The sequence below is a fragment of the Pseudonaja textilis genome, chromosome 1, assembly GCF_049901715.1.
Source record: "Pseudonaja textilis isolate UNSWEBS1 chromosome 1, rPseTex1.2, whole genome shotgun sequence".
Lineage (NCBI taxonomy): Eukaryota > Metazoa > Chordata > Lepidosauria > Squamata > Elapidae > Pseudonaja > Pseudonaja textilis.
In genome coordinates, this window is record NC_141990.1 from 20,639,780 (window position 1) to 20,663,881 (window position 24,102).

The 24,102-nt window shown below is 38.4% G+C and overlaps 1 protein-coding gene across 4 annotated transcripts in view; it reads right to left on the reverse strand.

Annotated features, from left to right (window-relative positions):
- Positions 1-16,427, reverse strand: part of RABGEF1 (RAB guanine nucleotide exchange factor 1) — a 36,629-nt gene extending 20,202 nt beyond the window's left edge. For 3 of the 4 annotated variants that reach the window (XM_087927377.1, XM_026708453.2, XM_087927362.1), the window contains exons 1-3: positions 16,284-16,427; positions 8,825-9,013; positions 5,170-5,333 (exon numbers count right to left, since the gene is read on the reverse strand). In XM_087927377.1, coding sequence (XP_087783503.1) covers positions 5,170-5,333; positions 8,825-9,003 — 343 coding nt within the window. In that variant the 5' untranslated portion in view covers positions 9,004-9,013; positions 16,284-16,427. Of the gene's footprint in view, positions 1-2,355; positions 3,153-5,169; positions 5,334-8,824; positions 9,014-16,283 lie in introns of those variants that run through there. The other variant, XM_087927372.1, reaches the window with a different exon arrangement.
- Between the last annotated feature and the right edge of the window lie 7,675 nt (positions 16,428-24,102).

Below are 24,102 nucleotides of genomic sequence, written 5' to 3' on the forward strand. Positions count from 1 at the left end.
TGATTATCTTTTTATCAGCAGGGCTGAAAGCTAGACCTCTGTTCTGATCAACAAGGAAAGCAGATCCAGCAACAAAATTTCAAGAGTTATATTAATGACATACCTCAGCTGTTTTCCAACAAAGAAAATATTATAAAAGGCAGATAATAAAGCAATGGTACACATTAATAATCCATTGCATTACTTAGAATGGCAAGTCCTTAGTCAGAGGTTACATATTACTCATTGTAAGATGGTGAGGACACCCAAGGGAGGAATATGACTTTCATGCCCCACTGATTCTATTCAGTGGTGGGATTCAATTTTTTTTACTACTGGTTCTGTGGGCATGGCTTGGTGGGAGTTTCAGGGGAAGGATACTGTAAAATCTCCAGTCAGAGGGGGTATTGGCCAGTTCTCCGAACTCAGTGGTGGTATTCAGCTGGTTCGCACCGATTCAGGTGAACCAGTAGCAAGGATTTGGTGTGGGTTGCTGAACCGGTAATAACTTCTGGCTGGCCACGCCCCCAACCCAGTCGCTGCTTGCTTGCCCCCCCCCATCCAATGCTCTCTCACTCCATCCACCCGATACTTGCCCGCCCAGTCACTCAAGGTATTTCTTTTTTTTTTTAACCTCTCAACAAGCCAGGATTCCCCTCGCTTCTTACTGTGATTGGGTGGGCATGGTTTTCTTTGCAGCACCTCACCCCCACCCTGTTTTTTGGGCCTTCCTGGCCTCAGAGCAGCTTCTAGGGGGGCGTTTACAGCCATATGCCTGGAAGACTGCAGATTGGGGAAGGCTGCATTTAGTGTGTGAGAGGGCAACTAAGCCTTTGAAAAAAATCAACTCTGTGAGTCGAGCTCTACTTCTCATGAATCCATGGACACATCCAAACAGTTCTCTCACCAACATTATGGAAGTGGGTTGCAAGTGCTTTCTTCAAGGCCACCTTCTGACTTCCCCCAGTTCTGGTATTTCCCAATAGTCAATATTTGGTTAAGAGAGTAAGATGGCCTTCAGTAGCCTCTGAGCCTAGACAAGATCAGCCAAATGCTCCTAACTGAATACTGCACTTCAGAGTAGCCAATATTTTTTTAAAGATGTAAAACACTCTTTGCAGTCTTCACTACCTTTTCTAACTGCATTTTAAAAAAGGATGTGACAAATCAACTACACAGCATATTTAAAATGTTACTACCTACTTGGCGTTTAACATGCATACTGTTTGAGAAAATGAACTTCCACATTATGCTGTGCTCCTGATGCTAACAGGTAATTGGGCAAGCTTCTTGAGAACTCTAGAAGTTATGGTTGAAAAAGGCTGAGTGAAAAAGTAAACACTAAAAACATTTGGGTTTTATTTTTTATTATAGTATTAGATATGAGAAGTGTAAAGTTTGGTATCTCCAGCATCTTCTGGCTGAATTATATTAAAAAATAAAACCTGACTACATACAGAATAAATTGGTACGATAAAATTCAGAAAAAAGAACCTTAATCTTTCATCAAAACTATTTGGCTTAAAAATATATACAGCAGCCAGTCTGAACAGTCTTTAAAACACTTGACAGAGAGCTGACAGAAGCCATAAATAATCCGCCCAAATGAATGAAAATAAGGAAAAGCACCACAGCATGCATCTGAAATCCCTTAGAAAATTAATTCTGTTAAAACTGGTTCTCACTGTTCTCATCTTTGGAAGCCAGGACAGTAACAAGAATTCCAACAGGAGTGTTTTTTGTTTTTTTAAAAAAGCATAAGATTTTATACTATACACACAGTCTCTCTTTTTTTAAGAGTACACATTTAGTTTTGGATGGAAAATACACTGGAATTGTGTGGATACTCTCTACTGAAATATTAGAAGCAATATTAGAATAGCTCATTTCCAACAGTTAAACTCATTTATTTCTCAAAATACATGAGTAATTTCTGTTTTTTCACTGACCAAAATTTTGGTCTGAGCAAAATTTTGATCTAATTGATCAATAAAGTGCCTTACAATTTGCCTGTTCAAAAAATATTTTATTAATCAAATTTATATAGTCAAAATTAAAATACTTAGATTCAAAATGATCAAGAATTCATCGATTTTTAGCTTTGCTTGAAGATTAATAGATGCAAGGGTTCCTTTATAACTTAACCAAGCAAATATTTAAGTAGAATTTACAGTATTTCCTGTTGAAGGAAAAAAAACAAGGTTTCAGCTCCATAATCATTATTTTTTAAACTCCTTCTATTGTCTATACCTCTCTTTAGCATACCTATTTAGGTTTAGAAGATACGGTAAGTTACTCCTGCCATAATTCTAGCTTGGCTCCTGCATAGCCACTAAAAGAAGCACGCGCACGGTTTGACCCTCTGTGCTTTATTACCTTCAGCAGGAGAAGCAAGCTCCCAAGACGGAGTAAACATCTCCTTCAAATGCCTTAGAAGATTATCAGCACTGACTTCTTCCTCAAGCTGTTCAGGCTTAAAACTGGATTCCTGAATGGCTAGAGCAAATGCAAAACAGCAAGCAGGACAGCCACAGGCAACAGGGGAAATAAAGAAGAAGGGAGGCAACGGATCTAGGGTTCCTGGTCTGATGCACAGAAAGAGGCGGCAGTATAATAGCTTGGACATCTGGGGGTCAAGCACTTTGAAAGTGATGACTGAAGAAGGAAAAACATATTTCAAAACGTAACAAGCGCAGGATGGGCGGCACGTGAAAACAAGCAGTTTTGAGGAAACATGCAACCAGCTCTAAGGTTGATTTAATATTCCAAAATGCATGTGCACATGAAAGATGTTAGTAGCCAAGAGTAACACACACACACAAAAAGCAGAAAGGAGGTGTTAAAGTGCTGACAGTGGAATGACAAGATTTTAATCATGGCCATTGAGTGGATAGGCCAATATCTAAACACAATTTTCTGTTATTCCTTGTATGCCTACCTGAACACTCCACCGTCAAAACATTTCTCTGGACCCACTACTGTTGCTTGATTAATAGCAAGCTGACACTTTAGTCTTTCCAGTTGTAGTCCCAAAGACGCCCCCCACTCAAAAAAAGGCAATAGGGCTTTGTTGTTGTTTTCTTTGAAAACAATTCATTTCTCATCCAAGAAGTTTCTTTAGTTCTTGGGTAAGAAATGAAATATTAAAAAAACAAAACAAGAAAGACCAGTTGCCTTTCGGACAAAGTACCTTTGGAACACCCATGACCTGGATGATTGAGAATCTCCAGAGATATTTTTCAGTTGTAGTAGACAGAATTTGAAATGGTTTTCCAAAATGCACGCTTAAGTCATAAGTGCATAAGTACACCAACGTGCCTACTGTCCCTGTCCTATTGTTTTTTTTTTCTTATATGTACCCATTTCATGTATTCATAACTATGTATATACTTATACCTATTTTCTTGTAAGCGATTGACAAATCAAAATAAATAAATAAATACAAATAAAATAAAGTCCACCACTGCTAATTTCAATCAGCAGCAGTTTTATTCCAGCTGGTGTTGTCTGAATGTTGTTGTAAAATTTAATTTTAACTGCTCCTGAATTTAATTGATACTTGTATTTTGCCATTTTATTGTTCCTTAAATTGTTGATTTTTGTAAAAAAAATGATAAGAGGGTTATAAAATTAAGTAAAAGGTACTTAAACACAAATCAAATTTGACAAATATTTATGCAGCCCTATAAAAAAACTTAGTATGTGGCTTTCATATGCTACTCATTTGTGCTAATTTTAGTAAGAAAAGGGATACAATTACCTGCTTTCATCAGATTGCAAGAAACTTTCATTCACACAGGTCCCTTAAAATTGCTGCACAGCTGTTGTTTTTCTGTGTTTCAGAACTACCTTAATATTTCTGCATGCTAATGTTTGCTTTGTTTAAACCTTTGAGTTTCTTCATATCAGTCCATGCTCAAGCAGTTTTGTAAGAACAACAAACAAATGTAATAAAATCAGTCTCTTAGATCTTCCTTTTTTCCTTAACTTTTTCCCTTCTTTGGTTGACACAGAATACCTACTGAAAGATTTGATAAGAACCCTTTCTTACCTAATCTAGAGTCCTGAACTTTAAGCATTCATTTTTGTTTATTATTCAGAGGACAAAACATGACACTGAATTATGGCTTAAGATCTGAGTCCACAGTCTTGCTTGCTTCCAACAACTTATTGCTCAATATGTTTATCAGTGATTCATCACTTGGAAGGTAGCTCCCTATCTGAAAGTCTCAGAATTATGACTGGTTATCCTAATGACCCTTGGAATGAAAAATCCCTCAGAATTTCAAAGTAACTATTAAAAATGTTTATCCAAATGCTGGACATGAGATCATGAGAATTTCAAAGTATCTAAACCAGCGGAGCTGTTTCACAATCAAATAATGATAAGGGGCACCTTTAACCACAGCACTGACTTCTGATATTCACCAATATTACAAAAATGAAGAGACTGAGGTTCGTTCATACCATCCTCTGATGTACCGATAGTCCTCGACTTACAACTATTTGTTTAGCATCTCTTCAAAGTTATGACAACACTGACTTATGACCAGTCCTCACATGTATGAGTGTTGTAGTGTCTCGGGGTCAGGTGATCAACATTTACAAACTTCCAAAGAGGTTTCAGACAAGCAAAGTCAATGGGGGAAGCCAGATTCTTAATGATTACAACGAAGAAGTTCACAAAACTAGGCACAACTCATTTAGCAACTGCATCCCTTATCAACAGAAGTTCCAGCTCCAGTTGTGGTTGTAAGTCAAGAACTGCCTGTAAGCCTCTCCAGAAGTCTTTCAGGTTCAGCTGTGTGCATTTGCAGGAGACCTACTATTGCTGAACCTGAGAGATTATGGCTTTCTAGAGTTTAGAATGCCATTAAAAACCCTCTTCTGGCCAGTTTTTGGCTCCTAATATTTTAATCAGCTGCACAACTGTTTTAGCAATCAAGGCAGTGTATGTGAAAGACTTTCAATGCTGATGTAAGACACTCTAGAACCTTCTACTACTATGAAACTTCTACTTTCCAGATAATAGTTAGAAGATTCCAAGGGAAATTACTTAGATGGCAGAATGTCCAGAGCAGATGCACACAAGAAATGGAGATCAATGAATCAGATCAGTACGTTCCAAGCAACTTCTTCCATAATAATGTCCTTAAGAAGCAAACATTTCATTTCTTCTGTCTACCTTACCCTTCTTAGTTCCAGGACGCGAAGATGCTCCAAAGAATTTCTTCACTGTTGCCACTTTCCGCAGCTTCTCACTTGTTTTTTTTTCCTCAAATTTTGTGAAAGTTAGTGACTGAGCCCCATGAGTATGAGTATTAGCATAGGCCTCTTCTTCTTCACGCTGTAGTCTACCATTGGGAAGAATAATAAACAGTCTCAGTTCTCTTAAAAAGTATTGCCAAACGACTAGCAACATCCTTATACTATGCTGCTAGACCCAGGCTTCTTAGGGGTATTCAAACTATTTCAATTTCAAAACACCCCATTTCTTGTTCAAAGCAATTGTTTCACATACTTGAAACAAGCTATTTCAACCATTCTGAAAGTTATTACAGTCTGAAACAGTGTATTATAGCCTCAAAATAATTGAGTACATTTCCAGAATCACTGAATTAGATTGTTCAGATTACACAAAGCTACCGGCTAGAGGTGGCTTCCATGAAAAATAGGCACAAAGAAGCCAGACTCCAGAGCTTTGTCTATATTGTGCAAACCAAAGGAAGTGCCAGAATAGAAACTACTGAACCATGATTGTCTGTCAGTATTCTTTTCTTGATGCTCTTCAGAAAAGTGATGAATGCTACATCAATGAGAAATATCATCACAGTTCACTTGGTAGGTTAACATTATTGTTTGCACTATTGTTTACCAATGTACACATTTACCGGTCTGCGCTGCTAAATTTATACTGGTGCTAAGTGACTTATGGAAAACCAAAGACTAGAAACACAAAGCATCAACCAATATACTGTACCTACAAGTGAAACTCAGAAACTTAGAATATCATGCAAAAGTTCATTTATTTCAGTAATGTAACTTAAAAGATGAAACTAATATATGAGATGGACTCATTACATGCAAAGCAAGATAGTTCAAGCCGTGATTTGTCATAATTGTGATGATGGCTTACAGCTCATGAAAACCCCAAATCCACAATCGCAGAAAATTAGAATATTACATGCAATCAATAAAACAAGGATTGTACATAGAACAATATCGGACCTCTGAAAAGTATAAGCATGCATATGTACTCAGTACTTGGTTTGGGCCCCTTTTGCAGCAATTACTGCCTCAATGCAGCGTGGCATGGAAGCTATCAGCCTGTAGCATTGCTGAGGTGTTATGGAAGACCAGGATGCTTCAATAGCGGCCTTCAGCTCTTCTGCATTGTTTGGTCTCATGTCTCTCAACTTTCTCTTGGCAATGCCCCATAGATTCTCTATGGGGTTCAGGTCAGGAGAGTTTGCTGGCCAATCAAGCACAGTAATCCCACGGCCACTGAACCAGGTTTTGGTGCTTTTGGCAGTGTGGGCAGGTGCCAAGTCCTGCTGGAAAATGAAGTCAGCATCCCCATAAAGCTCGTCTGTGGAAGGAAGCATGAAGTGCTCCAAAATCTTCTGATAGACGGCTGTGTTGACCCTGGACATAATGAAGCACAGTGGACCAATACCAGCAGATGACATGGCTCCCCAAATCAACACAGACTGTGGAAACTTCATACTGGACTTCAAGCATCTTGCAGTATGTGCCTTTCCATTCTTCCTCCAGACTCTGGGTCCTTGGTTTCCAAATGAGATGCAAAAGTTGCTCTCACCAGAAAAGAGGACTTTGGATCACTGAACAACAGACCAGTTTTTTTTTTCTTTAGCGCAGGTAAGACGATTCTGACGTTGTTTGTTGTTCAGGAATGGCTTGACAAGAGGAAATACGACATTTGAAGCCCATGTCCAGGATCTGTCTGTGTGTAGTGGCTCTTGATGCACTGACTCCAGCCTCAGTCCACTCCTCCCCAACACTTTTGAATGGCCTTTTCCTGACAATCTTCTCCAGGCTGCGGTCATCCCTGCTGCTCGTGCACCTTTTTCTTCCACACTTTTCCCTCCCACATAACTTTCTATTAATGTGCTTTGATACAGCACTTTGGGAACATCCAACTTCTTTTGCAATTACCTTTTGAGGCTTTCCCTCCTTATGGAGGGTGTCAATGATGGTTTTCTGCACAACTATCAGGTCAGCAGTCTTTCCCATGATTGTGATTCCTACTCAACCAGACTGAGAGACCATTTAAAGGCTCAGGAACCCTTTGCAGGTGTTATGGCTTAATTAGCTGATTAGAGTGGGACACTTTGAGCCTAGAATATTGAACCTGTTCACAATATTCTAATTTTCTGAGATTGTGGATTTGGGGTTTTCATGAGCTGTAAGCCATAATCATCTCAATTATGCCACATCACAGCTTGAGCTATCTTGCTTTGCATGTAATAAGTCTATCTCATATATTAGTTTCATCTTTTCAGTTGCATTACTGAAATAAATGAACTTTTGTACGATATTCTAATTTTTTAAGTTTCAGCTGCATAAGGGTAGGCCAAACATCACCATATCCGAATGCATTCCTAACATGCAGAATCTTTATAACCCTTTATAAGGTAGAGGAGGACCAAATGTCCAAGAAAAGGTTCTATAAAAAGAGACCACCACTGGCAAAGGTTGCCTCCAAGTCACTTTATATGCTATTCCCTCAAACAAGGAACCTTCAGCAAGTTGTTTCTTTCTGATTTCACTAGATAAACAGATTCAATCCACAGAAAGTAGTGTAATTGGTATCTGGTCCCTGAATCATGAATACAGCAACTTTAAAGGTGACAATCAGCATGCTGAGCTGCAACCGATGCAGTTCCCCAAATAATAGTATTACAATATAAGGGCAGAATTCAATGTGCCCCAAACCCAAAACTACAAAGACAGCTTCACTCTATACCAGTATTAGTCAGAACCTCTTGAAGATTGGGAGAAAATCCATTCTTGCAATACCTGGAGAGAACAATTTCAGTATCATAGCACTCTCCTCTGGTAAATATAAAATTGACATATTTTTCCTTTTTTAAGAAAAGAGTGTTTTACCAATCTTCCCCTAAGAAAAATAATAATTACACAAAACTTGAATATAGCCCACCCAACTGTAGCATGGCCCATTCAGTGCTCAATGGGCCACTCAAGCTCCCCCCAAGAAGATGCAGTTTTATGACCTAGAGCAGGCCTGCCACAACTCAAGAGGGTCCACATTGATAAAATCACCTTTTTATCTTTTATGTGTGCATGCACAAACTGGGCTGTGAGCGTGCGCACACTAGTGCCCGTACAATGCTCACAGCGATGCTAGAACCCACACAACACTCACAATAACCCCAGTGTGAATGGGGGGGAGGGTCGCACATGCACGTGCACGCACTGGCCAACCACTTGTGCGGCCCAATGGACAACAGGCCATGGTCTGGTAGTGGGCCACAGCCCACAGATTGGGGACCCTGATCTAAACTAGGATATATATGAAATGTACCTGAAATTTAATTTTAACTAAAAAATATCTGTATCAAAGATGAAAGTTATTGTCTGTAACCAGCTTGACATGTTTCATACTGCAGTTTCATGAAAGTGATCTGAAACTTTTGTTACCTGATACACTTCCAGCCAGTGAACATGTACTCTGCTGAGTCTAAAAATTGTGTCTTATGACCCAAATAATATTTCATGTAGTTTAGCTAATGGTGAAGCGCATATCATTGTTGTTCTGAGAAAAAATAATCTAGAGCTCATCATGTCCTCAGGATAGTCTTACCTCTCAGCAAGCTCCCAGTCTTCCTGGATTTGCTTCTGCCTGGCTTTTTGGTACTCTTCTCTCCAGCATTTGGAACAGTAGCCTTGCCAAGCTACGTTGCCATAGTAGCCACATCCTTTCTTGCAAAGCAGTTCTGACTGATCAACATGGATCCCTCGGCGTTCTGACTTCACACTCATTTTGCTCCTGCTACAAAGAGGAAAAAGGGAGCAATTTTGGCTTCTTTGCACAACTCACAGAAAAAGCAGAGTATTTTGTTTTACAGGTTAGTTCTCGACTTACGACAGTTCATTTAGTGACTGTTCAAAGTTACAAGGGCACTGAAAAAAGTGACTTATGACCATTTATCACACAACCATTGCAGCACTCCCATGGTCATAAGATCAAAATTTAGACATGTGGCAACTAACTCGTATTTATGACAGCTGCAGTGTCCCGTGGTCATGTGATCCCCTTTTGCAACCTTCTGACAAGCAGTCTTTGGGGAAGCCAGATTCATTTAACAACTGTGTTACTAACTTAACGACTGCAGTGATTCACTTAACAACTGTGGCAAGAAAGGTTGTAAAATTCACTTAACTGTTTCACTTAGCTACAAAAGTTTTGGGCTCAATTGTAGTCATAAGTCGAGGACTACCTGCATTTATTAAATTTCTGAGCTGCCTATCTCACGAAAGAGCAACTCTGGGAAGCTCTTATACTATCAAGATGTAATATTCTCCCATTTGCCAAACTTTTGATAAGCTTAGGTAAAAACAAGGAAAACCAAATGGGCTCTGCAATAGTAGAGTATTAATCTATATAGGTAGTCCTCAACTTACCACTACAATTGGACCCCAAATTTCTGCTCAGCCAGGCAGTTGTTAAGTGAGTTTTGCCCCCTTTTACAACCTTTGTCACAGTTGTTAAGTGAATCACTACAACTGTTAAGTAAATCACGCAATTGTTAAGTGAATCTGATTTCCCCCATTCGCTTTGCTTGTCAGAAGGCAGCTGGGAGGGTTACAACTGGTAATCACATGACCCTGAAAGTGCAACTGTCATAAATACAGGTAGTCATTGACTTATGATCATAATTTAGCCCCAAATTTCCACTGCTAAGCAAACAGTTGTTGAGTTCTGGCCCATTTTACAATGTTTCTTGACGCAGTTTATAAGTAGCTGTAGTAACACGGTTGTTAAGTCAACCTGGTTTCCCTGTTGCCTTTGCTTGTCAGAAGGTCACAAAAGATGATCATGCAACTGCAAGACACTGCAACCATCATAAGTACATGCCAGTTGCCAAACATCCAAAATTTGAACATATGACCGTGGGGATGCTGCAACAGTCATAAGTGTGAAAAATGGTCATAAGTCACTTCTTTTAATGCCTTTGTAAATTTCCAGGATGGAAAATAGTTAGCTTATCAACAACTGAAGAAAACTTTCTGGCATAAAGTTCAGTGCCACAGTTTTATTCATTCATCTAAATATCCCAAAATTATAACTCTCCTGCCTCATCTGAGAGATGCTAACCAGAAGTACAATGCTGGCTGCTAAAAAAACAAATCTGTTATATTTATACATGTTACTTTTTTCAATATAGAAAACAGAAAGTGTTCTGGAAGTTTTCCTCTATCAAGTAGGATAATTTGTATGGCGCACAATTGCACAGCAAATATTTCAAAAAGAATTATAAATATAATATAACTTAGAATCATTCCTGATGAACTATTACAAAGTGGTTTGTCATTTTATTCCAACTTACAAATCATTCGCATATACATATACACAAAACACCTAAAATGCATATATAACACACATACACATATGAACTCAAAAACAAGATTGTCTACTCTTTGGCTTCAACTGGCATATTTTCATTATTGCTGATTAATTCATGAAATAGATTTTCATCACTAACACACAGTTTTGCCTTCATTAACAGAAGAGACTGGACTGCCATCTGTCAAAAATGGTGTAGGGTCTGCTTGGCTGGTGGGTTGGACTAGATGACCTACAAGATCCCTTCCAACTCTGTTAATCTGTATATCTGTATCTGTATAAGTTATATTTCTCCCACTGGGCAAATTCTTTTCCATCACCATATAACTACCTCTCACCCAACATCTGTTAATCAATTAAAGAAACCTCTCAGTTCATCGGAAATTGTCCTTAAGCATACTCCATTATTGCCATGAGACAGTCCAGAAACTAAAACAGAGAAACATTTAGGTCATGCTGTCAGTTCTTTGCCACAGGATAAGACTCTTCTGGTATTTCTCAACATGCCTTTCACTATTGATACCACAGTATCAAGGGTAATGTTAAGGAATCCAAACAGCACTTTCCCTGAAAAACTAAAGAAAGTGATCATGCATCACTGTTAGTGACAGTCAAAATTTTGCCATAAGAGAGGTGCAACTATAGAATATCAGAGCTATGGGTGTTCACAGAGTGTCATAAACAATAGAATTTGCCAATTCAGCAGTAGACACTCAAATCCCTAGAATGCTATAGCCCAGTGTTTCTCAACCTCAACCCTTATGGACTTCAACTCCCAACATTCCACAGCCATGGTATCATTATCACATAGGACAAAGTGATTTCACAGCAATTCAACTTTCAAATAATCAGACTCTTAGGCTGACTAGTGTATCTCTGTGCCACACACTCCAAGCAGTATAAGGATTAAAAAAAAAACTCACATGAAAGAATATGACAGTGATCTAATCCCTAGAATTAAAGAGAAGAAACTGATGTTGTTAAGATTTAAAATACAGAGTAGGACCTTTATGCAACTCATCTTAAATACACATTGTAACACGATTAGGCGGAGTCTGGATAATCAAATCACACCCAGTGGTACAATGACTGCGAGGTTGTTAATTGTACAAATTATCAAGTTAAACAAGTCAGCAAAGAAGGAAGTCTTGTGCTTTGGGTACCCACTGAGTTATGACAGCTTCAAATATTCTTCCCAAACACAGTGACAGTGGCCTTTTTGTCCAGTTGCATTTCAGCTATGCATACAGGCCTGGCATGCAGAAGTAAAAACAATGAATGTGTGTCAGTATACTCATATCTGTCTTAGTACAAGACAGAACAAAAGCAGAAAGAAGACAAGCTCACTGATCCTTATATTAGCAAAGCTGCAGAAAAATTCCTTATGCTACTTAAATCTGAAACTACTTAATACTTGAAGAAAAAAAATCCCTTTGTAGCAAGGGAGTCTCCCAGAACTGTGGGAATGTTTGCTCATCCTGAGTCATTCATTTCCATAAACAGAATAATGCAAGAATGTCTCTGGTATGTAAAAAGTACTTGCTCCCTTTAAAGGAGGGCAACTAGAATAATTCCATCCATGACATTTCCTACAAATCCTTTAAAAAATCTAGGAAGAAACCAGACTAGATAGATATTTCCATTCAGAGCCAAATTAGCTTCTTTACCTTCAGCAATCTGACCCAACAACAGAAACTATTGAGGGGGGGCGGGGGGAATTGAAGTTAGGAAGTTTTAGAAAACCTACTTCAGGCACTTTGTACAAAGATCTAGCTCTCTGGAAAAAGCTCTAATGTTAGAAAAGATGGAATGAGAGAAGAGGATGACAATAACATAGAATTCAGGGGTGTCAACCAGTGACCCATAGGCCGGATGCGTCACATGCAGGCCACGCCCAACCCAACTCCACAAAAGGAAAAAATATTGCAATAGTCATGTGATAGCAACATGACGCTATGAGTTGGACACCCTTAACATAGATGGATTCAGTTACAGTCCCTGCAATCCAGAGACTGCAACATTGGAAGACCTAAAAAAACTGAGTTAGAAATATGACTTGAGGGCCAATAAAGCTAACAGGTTGGCAGAATCAAGATAATTTTACCTGAGTAGCTTAATTTTTGTAGATAGTACCCCAAAGATTATAGGGTGCCCAGAGGTTAATCAGGAAATTATCTTACGAAATGCTGAAGAACAGCTAAATTCCTGACTCACAGTGAAAAATTACAAGAGTCCTTCAGTGTTTTACTGATATAAATACTGAGTATAACATAAAAACCTCTATGTATACCATGTACTGTAAACCTTTATGACATCAACTTACAAATATATCATGTTTTATAGGCTAGGTGAAGGGTTAAGTGGAGACAAAAAGAGAAATTAAAGAAAAACAGGAACCAGCATTAAAGTACACACCTATCTATATTCCTATTGCCAAAAACATAAACCAAATTCTCTCATCTTTTATTCAAAAGGTCGGGGGAGGGAGATAATGTAATGTGCAAAACACTGAATTTGATCTTAGTTATCTCTTCCCTAGAAACAGCAATCATAAATGAGAAAGACCAGGTTATCTTCATAGAAGAGGACATTGACATTTCAGCAAAGAATTGTCATTAATCTTATGGAAATAAAATCAGCCTCCTCTTTACATATTGAAATACTAAACCACTCAACCCAATTCAGCACAACCAACACAAATGCTAAAAAAGAATTACACTGTCATACTTCAAGAATATCTCAAAAACCACCAACACTATACAACCACATGGAATCAGCGTAGCACACTAGCCAATCAAAGCCCTTCAAAACATCCTAAGCAAACCACAAAATCCAGCAATCCCAGAAGAAAAAACAGGAGTCATCTAGCACATATAATGTAATGACTGCAACAGGGACAAGACTGGCAGAATGTATCAATGAACATCAAATAACAGTCATAAGACATGATGAAAACTCTTTAATTTCACTACATATACAGACTTAACTATTGTTTCAATTAGGAAATGTGACCATCCTAGACCAAGCCAAATCCAAAAACACCAGGAATTTCTAGCACGCTGGCACTCTGGCAAATAAGCCATCAATAGACACACAGACATTAATAACATCTATAGACTATGTAAAAGAAACAATCCACCAGCCAAAACCTGATCAGCATAGATTAACTCCAGGATTAACATTAGACCAACAATCAAGTAAACAATACCCCAATCAAGAAACTATCAAAGCCAACAGCAAACAGCCAAGGAATCTCTAAGGCCACCCCCCACCCCCCCACAGACATCGATGAGGCAAGTCATTAGAATATAAACTGACAGCAAACTGCACTCCTTACTACTGGTAGTACTGATGATGTTACCAAGTTTGGGTAATAAAACATCTTCAAGACAACAAGCATGCTCAGAGAGCCCCAAGGACCCCTTACTGAACTATTAAGTCTAAGATCAACTGCAACTTATTTTGTCCTTAAATTCTGCACTATTTCTGCTTCCACCTGAATGACTGGCTTCAAGAAACTCAGTATACTATTATAGAAAAAGTTAAAAAAAACTAATTTTAATTAAATTTTGCCCAATTTTGCATGGCTTTGTGTGACTTTGAAGAAAGCACTAGCTTTGTTTAGTTTATAGGCCACCCTGAAGAAAAAATCAGATAGTGTTCACCGTATGAGATTTATCGTATTTGAGGGGATTGAAATACAATACAATAAACCAATGTTTAACAGTATTTTCACATATTAACATGACATCCCACTATAAAAATGGCTTCAAAACACTGGTCATTCATCTCACTGTTCATATCTTTTTGGAGACCATTCCTATGGCTTTGTGGGTTAGGTGTAGCCATGAGGCCTTAGGTATGGCTGTCTGTTTTCATCAATGATAATTAGCTAAAGCAGGTTTCCCTAACCTAGTGCCCTCCAAATGTATTGAAGTATGATATCCAGAAGGCCCAGCCAGTACAGATAATTTCTATGGAGAAAGATGAGCTAAATCTTTAAACTGGTTAATGTTTAGAAACGCTAAGTACTGCAACTAATACTGACTTGGTATAGAAGTCATTACAGCATCTTTCCAAAATGGTATCTATCCCAAATACAATATTCCAGCAATTCCAGGCAATTAGATCAAATATTTCTCTAGCATCCAAACTGACTGGTGGCAGTTTTCAAGGTTTATACTACACAGGATGCATTCCCCCACACATCTATAGCTCTTTCTCTGAAGGGCCGAGAGGATTTTTTCTGAATCAAACATGCTACAAATTAAGCACTGGATTACAAAAATCTATGCCAGGTTTGAGTGCTAATATTATTATTTGTTCATTTGCATTCCACTTTTCTATCCAGAGGCTGTTTCCAGTGATTTCATACATATGTACAAATTTTTACATTAGCATACAGTATGTGATCAAAGTTTACTACTTTAACTGCTATTTTTTTAAAAAGACATCCCAAATTCCAGAAAACTTTCCTAGAACCACATCACCTCTCTTAGTTAATCCTGGAACTCAATCCAATTTTGGAACCTCACAATCAGATTCCTGCCCAGTTTTAAAGACAATTTATAAAAGAGTTCATTATAATGTATCTACCCCACAGCTGTGAAACTATAAATATACCAATTTTCCTTCCCACACACATGAAAGATTCTAGAGTCATCTAATGACAGCATTCTGTATGCACTGTCTTATAAGTGAGAAGTTGGCAACATTCTAGTGGACTTTTTCAATAGCACTATCGAAAATTCAGAACTTATCACAGAGGTAAAACTTTTTGCTTCTGCTGCTATTATATCATGGTTTCAGCAAACATTTTCCCATCTCTCTGAATGTTATGAATTACAGTATAAACTGGCTTTATATTAGTAATGTTTATCAAGCTATATTAAATTAAATATTAAATTATACTTCAACAGAGCCCCATTGATTGTATTAAAATAACATGTTAATTTAAGTAATTAATAACAAGAAATCCCGTGGTATCTTAAAGACCAACAAATTATTAAGTTCTCCCATACTACAGATCATATATACATGCATGCTTAACTGGCTCCTTGCTATTTTTTTTTTTACTGCAAAAAAGAAACTGACATAAGAATTATTTTAATTAACGTTAGCCATTTTTAATAATCCAGTTAAGAAGGAGAAAATCAGATTTCTCTAAGCCAATACATTTGAGAAGGATTAATCTGGGGACAACTGTAACAAGTAAAACCACCTTAAGTGGAAAGAAAACAGGAACAACAGTTACGCCATTCCGAGACGTCCTGGAGAAGGCAAGGTAGAATTTAAAATAGCAGTAGAAACGAAAAGAAATAGGTTTTTTTCTTCCTCCTCTTCTTCTGTTTACATCGCACTTGGACTGCAAGTTTCTCGAAGGAAGGAGTTCTTCTCCTGCAAACTGTAAACACTGATGTTGCCAAGAATAATTTCTTACGATTCTTTCCTTTTCCTTCCATCTCCAGGTGTGACGTAAGTATGCTCCTATTTCGCCCTCCCGTTTGTCTTTCCTCAACAGTCCCGCAAGGCTCCTTGAATATTAACTAACGTATAACGTTAATATCAACGACAATATTACCACAATACTATAATAATATGCTTCAATTAATGTTTACAATCATGTATTAACTTCTAATTTCGGAGGGGACGGAGGTGCGGCCTCGTTCGCTCCCCAAACCCCGTCTATCCTCACCTCTTCTCCGCCGCTTGCTTCCGGGACCAAACCCAGCCGAGGGACAGGCTCCCCTCTCCGGCCTCCCTCCGCCTCACCCGCTGCCTTCTTCTCTCAGCTTCTTCCCGTCCCTTGACGGGTTTACGTCACTTCCGCAGAAGGAAACGGGCATCACTGAGCGCGTTCGTGCCCGAAGCGTCGAGTTCGAAGAGTAAACAAGGGCAAATGAATGAAGCGTTTGTGCACCTTAGACTGGTATGGAGACGGTACGGGGGTGTAAGTGCCTTTGATTTCTGGTCTGTTGTGAAGCAGCCGGCGGAATGAATGAAGAAAGGCTCTTAGGTTTCATTCATTTTCATATTCATATCATCAGAAATAAAAGATACCCTGTTCTCTATCCCCTGCGCCTTTCCTGTGAAATAGCTTTATTAACTTTATTAACGCAAAACGTAGTCACCGAACCGGTAGTAACACGGGTTGAATCCCACCCCTGCATCACACAAAATACAAAGTAGTTTAGATATAACATTTAGAAGTCATCAAAGTGGTATTCAAAATATAGAGATATGATTGTTCAATGCCTAACAAAGTTAATGCTCATTGTATTTATTCAGCAGAACTATTTCAGGGTTTCATGAAGAACAGCTGCCAACTGCAAAGGCTTTATATCAGGTATGCTGATTAGATTATCTCCCCATTTTCATTGGAGATCACGAAGATTAGAGAAGCAAATTTATTGCAAGTGGGAATTTCATCAGGAAAAGACATTGGGCCCCTCCTGCAGCAGGCATGAGAACAGTGGAGAAGTGTGATTTGCTGTCAATTTATATTCTATCTAGTGGCTTGCCCTGTCAGTGTAAGGACAGGCCTCGCCCCCATTTGAACAAGTATAGACTCTTGAAAACTTTGTATTTCAAAGGAACCTTTTACTGAAAAGGGGTGAAAGCAAGTCGTCCAGGTCATGGTTGTCCTAAAGGTATTTTTTTCAAGAGGCAACTGGACTTCCTGTTTTTTCTTTCAAGAAGTTTCACTTCTCATCCAAGAAGTGAAACATCTTTTTTAAAAAATAAAGTTCAGTTGCCTCTTTAAAAAGCACCTTTAGGACAACCATGACCTGGACGACTGAGAATCTCCATAGACATTTAACAGTCAGAAGATAAGATTTTCATCATATCTTCTGATAAATGTCTGGAGATTCTCAGTAATTTCACAATATAGACAGACTTGACCATAATTTCAATTGGGAAAATATAACCATCCTAGACCAAACCAAGTTAAAAAATGCCAGGGAATTTCTAGAAGCTTGGCACACAAATTAACCATCAATAGACACATAGACATTAACATCTATAGACTGCAAAAAAAAAAAAAACCCACCCACCAATCAACCAGACAAAAGGAACAAAAAAATCAAAGCACCTCTCCACCAGCAATCAGCACCCTGATCAGCATAGATAATATTATTTTGAATGTAGGATTGTAAATTGGCAAGCTCATCCTCAATAGTTTTATTCAAAGAATGAAAATTTCTGAGGATGAACATTAGTGGCATATTTATATTAGATTGATCAGAGGCATTAAAAATAGGAAAATTGTCAGGATACATATCAGGAGCTATATTAAGTCTATACAAAGAAGAATTAAAGGTACCTGACAACCAATAGTAGTTAGAACAATAACTATAATTCCCTAGCTTTTTTAATATGTGCTGAGCAGCATTATAATCAGACCAATTGTGAAGCCAAGTGTGTTTAGCGTGACAACAGAAACACAGACCCCTTGTAAATTGACTAACTTTCAAGTAACGCCAACAGACAGAATTCAATTGCATAGGGGGTTTAGAAAATAGCCAAGAGTGTGAAATAGATTGTAATTGTGAGACAATAAATGTAGAAGACATGATCAAGTTAGGGGTAAAAGAAATTTGACCAAATGCCATTGGGGGCTCATAGTATAAAGTAATATTTATGCCATGGGTCATAAACATATATTGTGCATGACAAACCCACAAATTAGGGTTAAGACGAACCACAGAAGTGTCATTTTGAGCAGAAACACCATTAACCATAGACAAGAAAATACAAAGTAAAATTGTAACAGAATTAGCAGTAATAATAGCAAAAACAGCAGCAACAAGATTTTCAGAAATCTGAGGTAATGAGGTCTGTTGCAGTTGTTGTTGAGCTTGATATGTAGTAGATTATGTAGATATGTAACCTGGCCCCAAGTGATGGATTGCGGGCGCTTCAACCTTGGAAGCCGGACTTCTGTGTTCAGATGAAGATTGAAATCCAGAATCGGATTGTGAAGGCCCTGATGCCATGCCATGATATGGATGAACACAGCGCGCTGGAACCCACACTGCTTGTCCAGTAGAAGGATCTTCCACAGCAGCATAACCACAACCCCAGGTGATCAGCAGTGTAGGGCCTTTCCAGGTTGGATCTGGAGCTTGGTGATACTTTACCAAAGGCCTTGCTAAAGATTCAGTAGTGCGAAAATGCAAATTAACAGGTGAGTCTGCAAGAGAATCTAAAAAGGTTAAATAATTCCAAGTATATAATGCTACAGCAGTGAGATTTTGAATCTTTCGCAGATGGTAAGGGCCAGACTCAGTTTGTAATTGTTTTTGAAGCAATGCCTTAAAAGTACGATGAGCTCGCTCAACTATAGCTTGATCCTGAGAGTTGTAAGGAATTCCATGCACTAAAGTAATATTCCATTTCTGACAAAAGGTTTGAAATTCCTTACTAATATAAGCGGGGCCATTATCAGTTTTCAACTTGAGAAGGCCGACCCATTACAGCAAAAGAGGATAGGCAATGAGAAATAACATCTGAAGTACGTTTATGTTTTGAAACAGTAACCCAAAGGAAATGTGAATGAGTGTCAATAGACGTATTAAGATAACAGTATGGCTTAAAGGTTGAAAATTGAGTTACATTCATTTGCCAAATTTGATTAGCTTGGGTTCCTCGTGGGTTGATACCTACTGGAAAGGGAACTGCCAGTTGCTGACAAGCTGGACAAGCACGGACAATATCCTGGGCTTGAGATAATGAAATTTTAAATTGCTTTGCAAGCGATTTGGCATTTTGATGAAAATAAGAATGGCTATCAACAGGATCAACAAAGACGCAACATCCTTTAAGGATTCATCTGCCTTCCAATTTCCTTCAGTCAAGGGAGTATGACTCCCAATGTGTTCTACATACAAAGAATACAAGCGAGTTTCCAAACTATTCTTTAAAGATAAAAACAAGGATAACGAATTCTTATCCAAAGAGAGAGCACAATAAGAAAAGAGAAGAGATTGCATAGCTAAATACACATATTGAGTATCAACAATCAAGTTAATAGGCTGGTCATTGAACAATCGTAAAGCCAAAATCACAGCAGCCAGCTCAGCACATTGAGCTGAAGTCTGCGTGGCAGTAAATTTAGAATACCATTGTTGTTGAATCTGCCAGACAACCACACCCTTTGTAGGTGAGCCATCAGTAAAAACTTTAAGAGCTTTAGAAATAGGATTTTGCACAAAAATGGAAGAAAAGGCCAGATTTAAAGTAGTAGTAACCACTATTCTAGGATCCTTGGGTAAAGAATATAATAAGTTTCCCACATATTGAGAAAAGGCTATCTGATATAATTCTGAAATCATCATCAAATGCTCATGTTCAACTTTTGTAAGAGTGAAAGCTATGCTAATGAGATCCTGTCCTGTAAGATGTAAGGCTCATTTACAACCTTTAATAATTAAATGTTTCTAGGAGGAGTAGCTGACAATCCATTCATGAATGTTGACTGCCTGTGGAGAGGCATTAGAATAAAGATATCCTGTGGGTAAGGGTGCAGTAGGAAGAATAGCTAAACGAAGTCCTATTAAGGATGTTATCCTGTCCACATATCGATGCTTAAACTTATTCAATATTTCTTGAAGGCATGTTCTTTGAAGATCAGTTAATACAACTAGATCTCCTGGTGATTGTGCTCCCTTCAAAGACTGAAATAAGGGCAACATATCACCAATTGTAATGTAGAAGAATGGGCATGCCCAATTAATAATGCCAAGTAATTTTTGCCATTGTACTAAGGTATATGATTTCTGTACTTGTAATTCAGGAAGAATTGGAATGGAGGAATTGTGCAACATTCTATGTCCTAAGTAGGTATAAGGTTCTACCTTTTGAATTTTGTCTGAGGCTATATACAATCCCTGTTGTGCCACAATATCCGTTAACTCTTTTAACAACTTAGATTCATCAAAATCTGGGGCTGCTATCAATATATCATCCATATAATGATAGACTAAATAGGAAGGAAATTTATTCCAAAAGGTTGAAGGGCATTATCCATGAACTATTGACAAAGTGTAAGGGAATTAAGCATTCCCTGAGGCAACACTCGCCAATGATATTGTTTTGTGGGCATGCTATTATTAAAAACTGGGATAGTAAATGCAAATTTTTCTTTGTCTTGAGGCTGCAAAGGTATAGTAAAAAAGCAGTCTTTAAGATCAACTACCAATAATTTATAAAAATTAGGAATTAAGTTAGGATTTGGTAGACCACTTTGTAAAGGACCCATGGGTTGGATACATTTATTAATTTCTCTTAAATCATGAAGGAAACGCCATTTCCCATTTTTCTTTTTTCTAACAAAAACAGGAGTATTCCAAGGACTAGTAGAAGGTTCTATATGACCAGCAGCCAATTGTTCTTGAACCATTTGTTGTAAAGCAGCAAGTTTTTCCCTTGATAATGGCCATTGTTCCACCCAAACCGGTGTAGAACAGAGCCATTTAAGAGAAAGAGCCATCATCAAGAATCAAATGGACATTAAGAAGAGAAAGGATATCACGGCCCCAAATATTAGTATGAATATCTAGAATGTATGGTTGTAGGAAAAAGGACTTACCAGCAGATGTTGTAACATTAATTTCTTGAACACTCTGCCAAGCAGCTTGTAGAACTTCTTATTCCCCACAATGAAGAAACTCGTTTTTGGCCACTGTACTGGCCACTGTAAAGAGGAGATGACAGTAACATCGGCTCCAGTATCCAATAACCCTTGAAATGGTTTTTTATTAAGGAAGAGCATTAACAAAGGACAAGAGGAGTTCAGCTGATGAAGTAAGCTTACAGATAAAGAAGTTGATCCAAATCCTGCATCCACACGATTACCTATACCAGGAGATGGAATTTCATATGGAAGAAGAAGCAATTGAGCAACAGAAGAATTACAAGGAAGAACTGGAGGAAGATTCACCCAAATCTGAATCATGAGGATACCAGTGTAATCTGAATCTATTACCCCAGGCACAACAAAATAGCCCTTTTTGTGTGCAGAAGAATGAGGCAAAATTAAGCCAACTAATCCCGAAGGAAGAGGACCTTTAAATTGAGATGGAACTATTTTAACTTCCATGGGAAATTTAAACTCAATTTCCTCTTGAGTGATTAAATCGATCCCAGCACTACCGGCTGTGGCTGGGGAGGAGTGAGAGAGACTGCTGGAGGAGTCAGAGTGATGGGAAAGGCACGCTTTGGATTCTGGGTGGGTGCTACACCCATTGGCAAGTTTCCCGACTGAAACCGACATTGATTGGCCCAATAAAGTCCCTTTATACAAATAGGGCACTTCTTAGAAGGACGATTCTGAGGCATAGAAGGTGTAGAACGACAGTCCTTCTGAAAGTGGCCAGGCTTCTTACACTTAAAAAAGTTACCAATTGGTCGCTGTCCTTTCTGAATAGCAGCTGCTAACATGTGCATTTTATAAGTTTGTGATCCAATATCCTGGCAGACTCGCAGCATATCTGCCAGAGTGTAATGAGCAGTAGCCTTTAACGGCTGTAAAGCTCTTTTACAATCCGCATTAGCATTTTCAATAGCTAACTGGTGAAGAAGTTCACCAGCAGCTTCCTGATGATCAAACTGCTGTCTAATTGCTTTGGACAGACGCTCAAGTCAGCATAAGGCTCATTGGCATTCTGTCGAATGTTTGAAAAATTTGCTCTAGGTTCTCCAGCTTGGGATACCTTAAGAAAAGCACGAAAGGCACATCCAGAAACAATAGTTAACGTAGCTGGAGGAAGAACAACTTGAGCAGGAATTGTACCAAATGGTCCAGAACCAAATAGCTGCTCAACTGTATATGCTCCTCCTCCTCCTAAAGCAGCAGCTTGAGCATGTCTCATATATTCACTCTCCCAAACCACATATTGCATGGATGTTAAAATCATGCGAAATATTTGCTTCCAATCTTCAGGGATCATTGTATGATCATTTTTTATTCCTTCTACGAGTCCTCTTGTAAAATTACCACTAATCCCATAGTCTGTAACTGCCTTTTTTAAACTCTCTTAAGATCTGATAAGGCAGACCCTCCCATTCTGCTACTTGCAGTCCAAGCTGTGGCCCTTGACCAGGATGAAATTGTACTGGACAAACAGACAGTAATTCTGCAAGTTCTGTTCCTGAGACAGAGGCATCGCTTTTACAAGTCTCTACCATTTTCTGAAAAGAAGACTGAACAATAGAGTCAGGAGGCTTTTGCTCTGTATCTGCAGGAGCTGAGGGAATTGAAGACATATATTCAGGTGAAGAAGGGGGACAAATGATAGCATTAGTATAACGTGAAAGTGGAGGTGTTAAAAGAGAAAGTTCATTGTGACCAAATGTTTCAATTGCATGCCTACATAAATGCCACACATGCAAAATTTCTATTTTTGCTTGAGGTTCAGTATGCAATGTTTTCCCAATACGTTCCCAATCAGTTAATTTTAAAGACCCCTTTTCTGGGTACCATAGGCACTGAGCTGCAATCTCCTGGACCAGCCTTAAGAGATTTCTCTGTGGTACCTCAATATTATTTTTCTTCAACAAATAGCCTAATTCATCTACATGCTTCCTTTGTTCCTCAGAAAGCGAAGACCCCATACTTAGAGAAACCAAAAGGCTGAGAAACCAGAAAGGGTTGAAGGTGCACCAAATCCTTGCTGGATGAAGTAAGAGGGTCCCCGTTCAGGCGCCACTTGTTGTAACGACGAGGCAGTCGAGTTGTTTGATCATGAACAACTGAATTATGATGATCTTTATTGGAGTATAGTCTTGCATTTATATACATTTTTAGTTATCCTCCATCATTGGTTAATTTTGGTTACTGCTTAACTTTCGTTACTGTTTAGTACAGTAATCCATACAATTAATTATCTCTAGTTAAAGTCTAACATATGTCTACTTCCCCTCTCTTATCCTCCTTTATCCATAGATTAGTGACTTTGTTTGCCTGAGTTGTATTTGCTTGGAAACATTCTTTATCAGAGGTTTGCCATCCAAGATTGGAACATTCCTGCAATTACAACTCTGATTAATTGTCCTCACTATGGGAAGTTTCTCCTTAATTCCAGGTTGCTTCTCTCCTTGATTAAGTTTCCATCCATTGTTTCTTGTCCTGCCCTCTGGTGCTTTGGAGAACAAATTGATTCCTTCCTTTTTGTGGCAGCCTCTCAAATACTGGAATACTGCTATCATATCCCCTTAGTCCTTCTTTTTTCTAGTCTAGCCAAACCCAAATCTTGCAACTGTTCTTCATATGTTTTTAGTCTCCAGGTCTTTAATTATCTTAGTTGCTCTTCTTTGTACTTTTTTGAAAGTCTCAACATCTTTTTTGTAATGTGGTAACCAAAACTGAATGTAGTTTCCAAGTCTGACCTTACTAAGGATTTATAAAGTGGTACTTCATGTGATTTTGATTCTGTGCCTCTGTTTATACAACCAAGGATTATATTAGCATTTTTGGCTGCTGCTGCACACTGCTGACTCTTGTTTAAGTGATT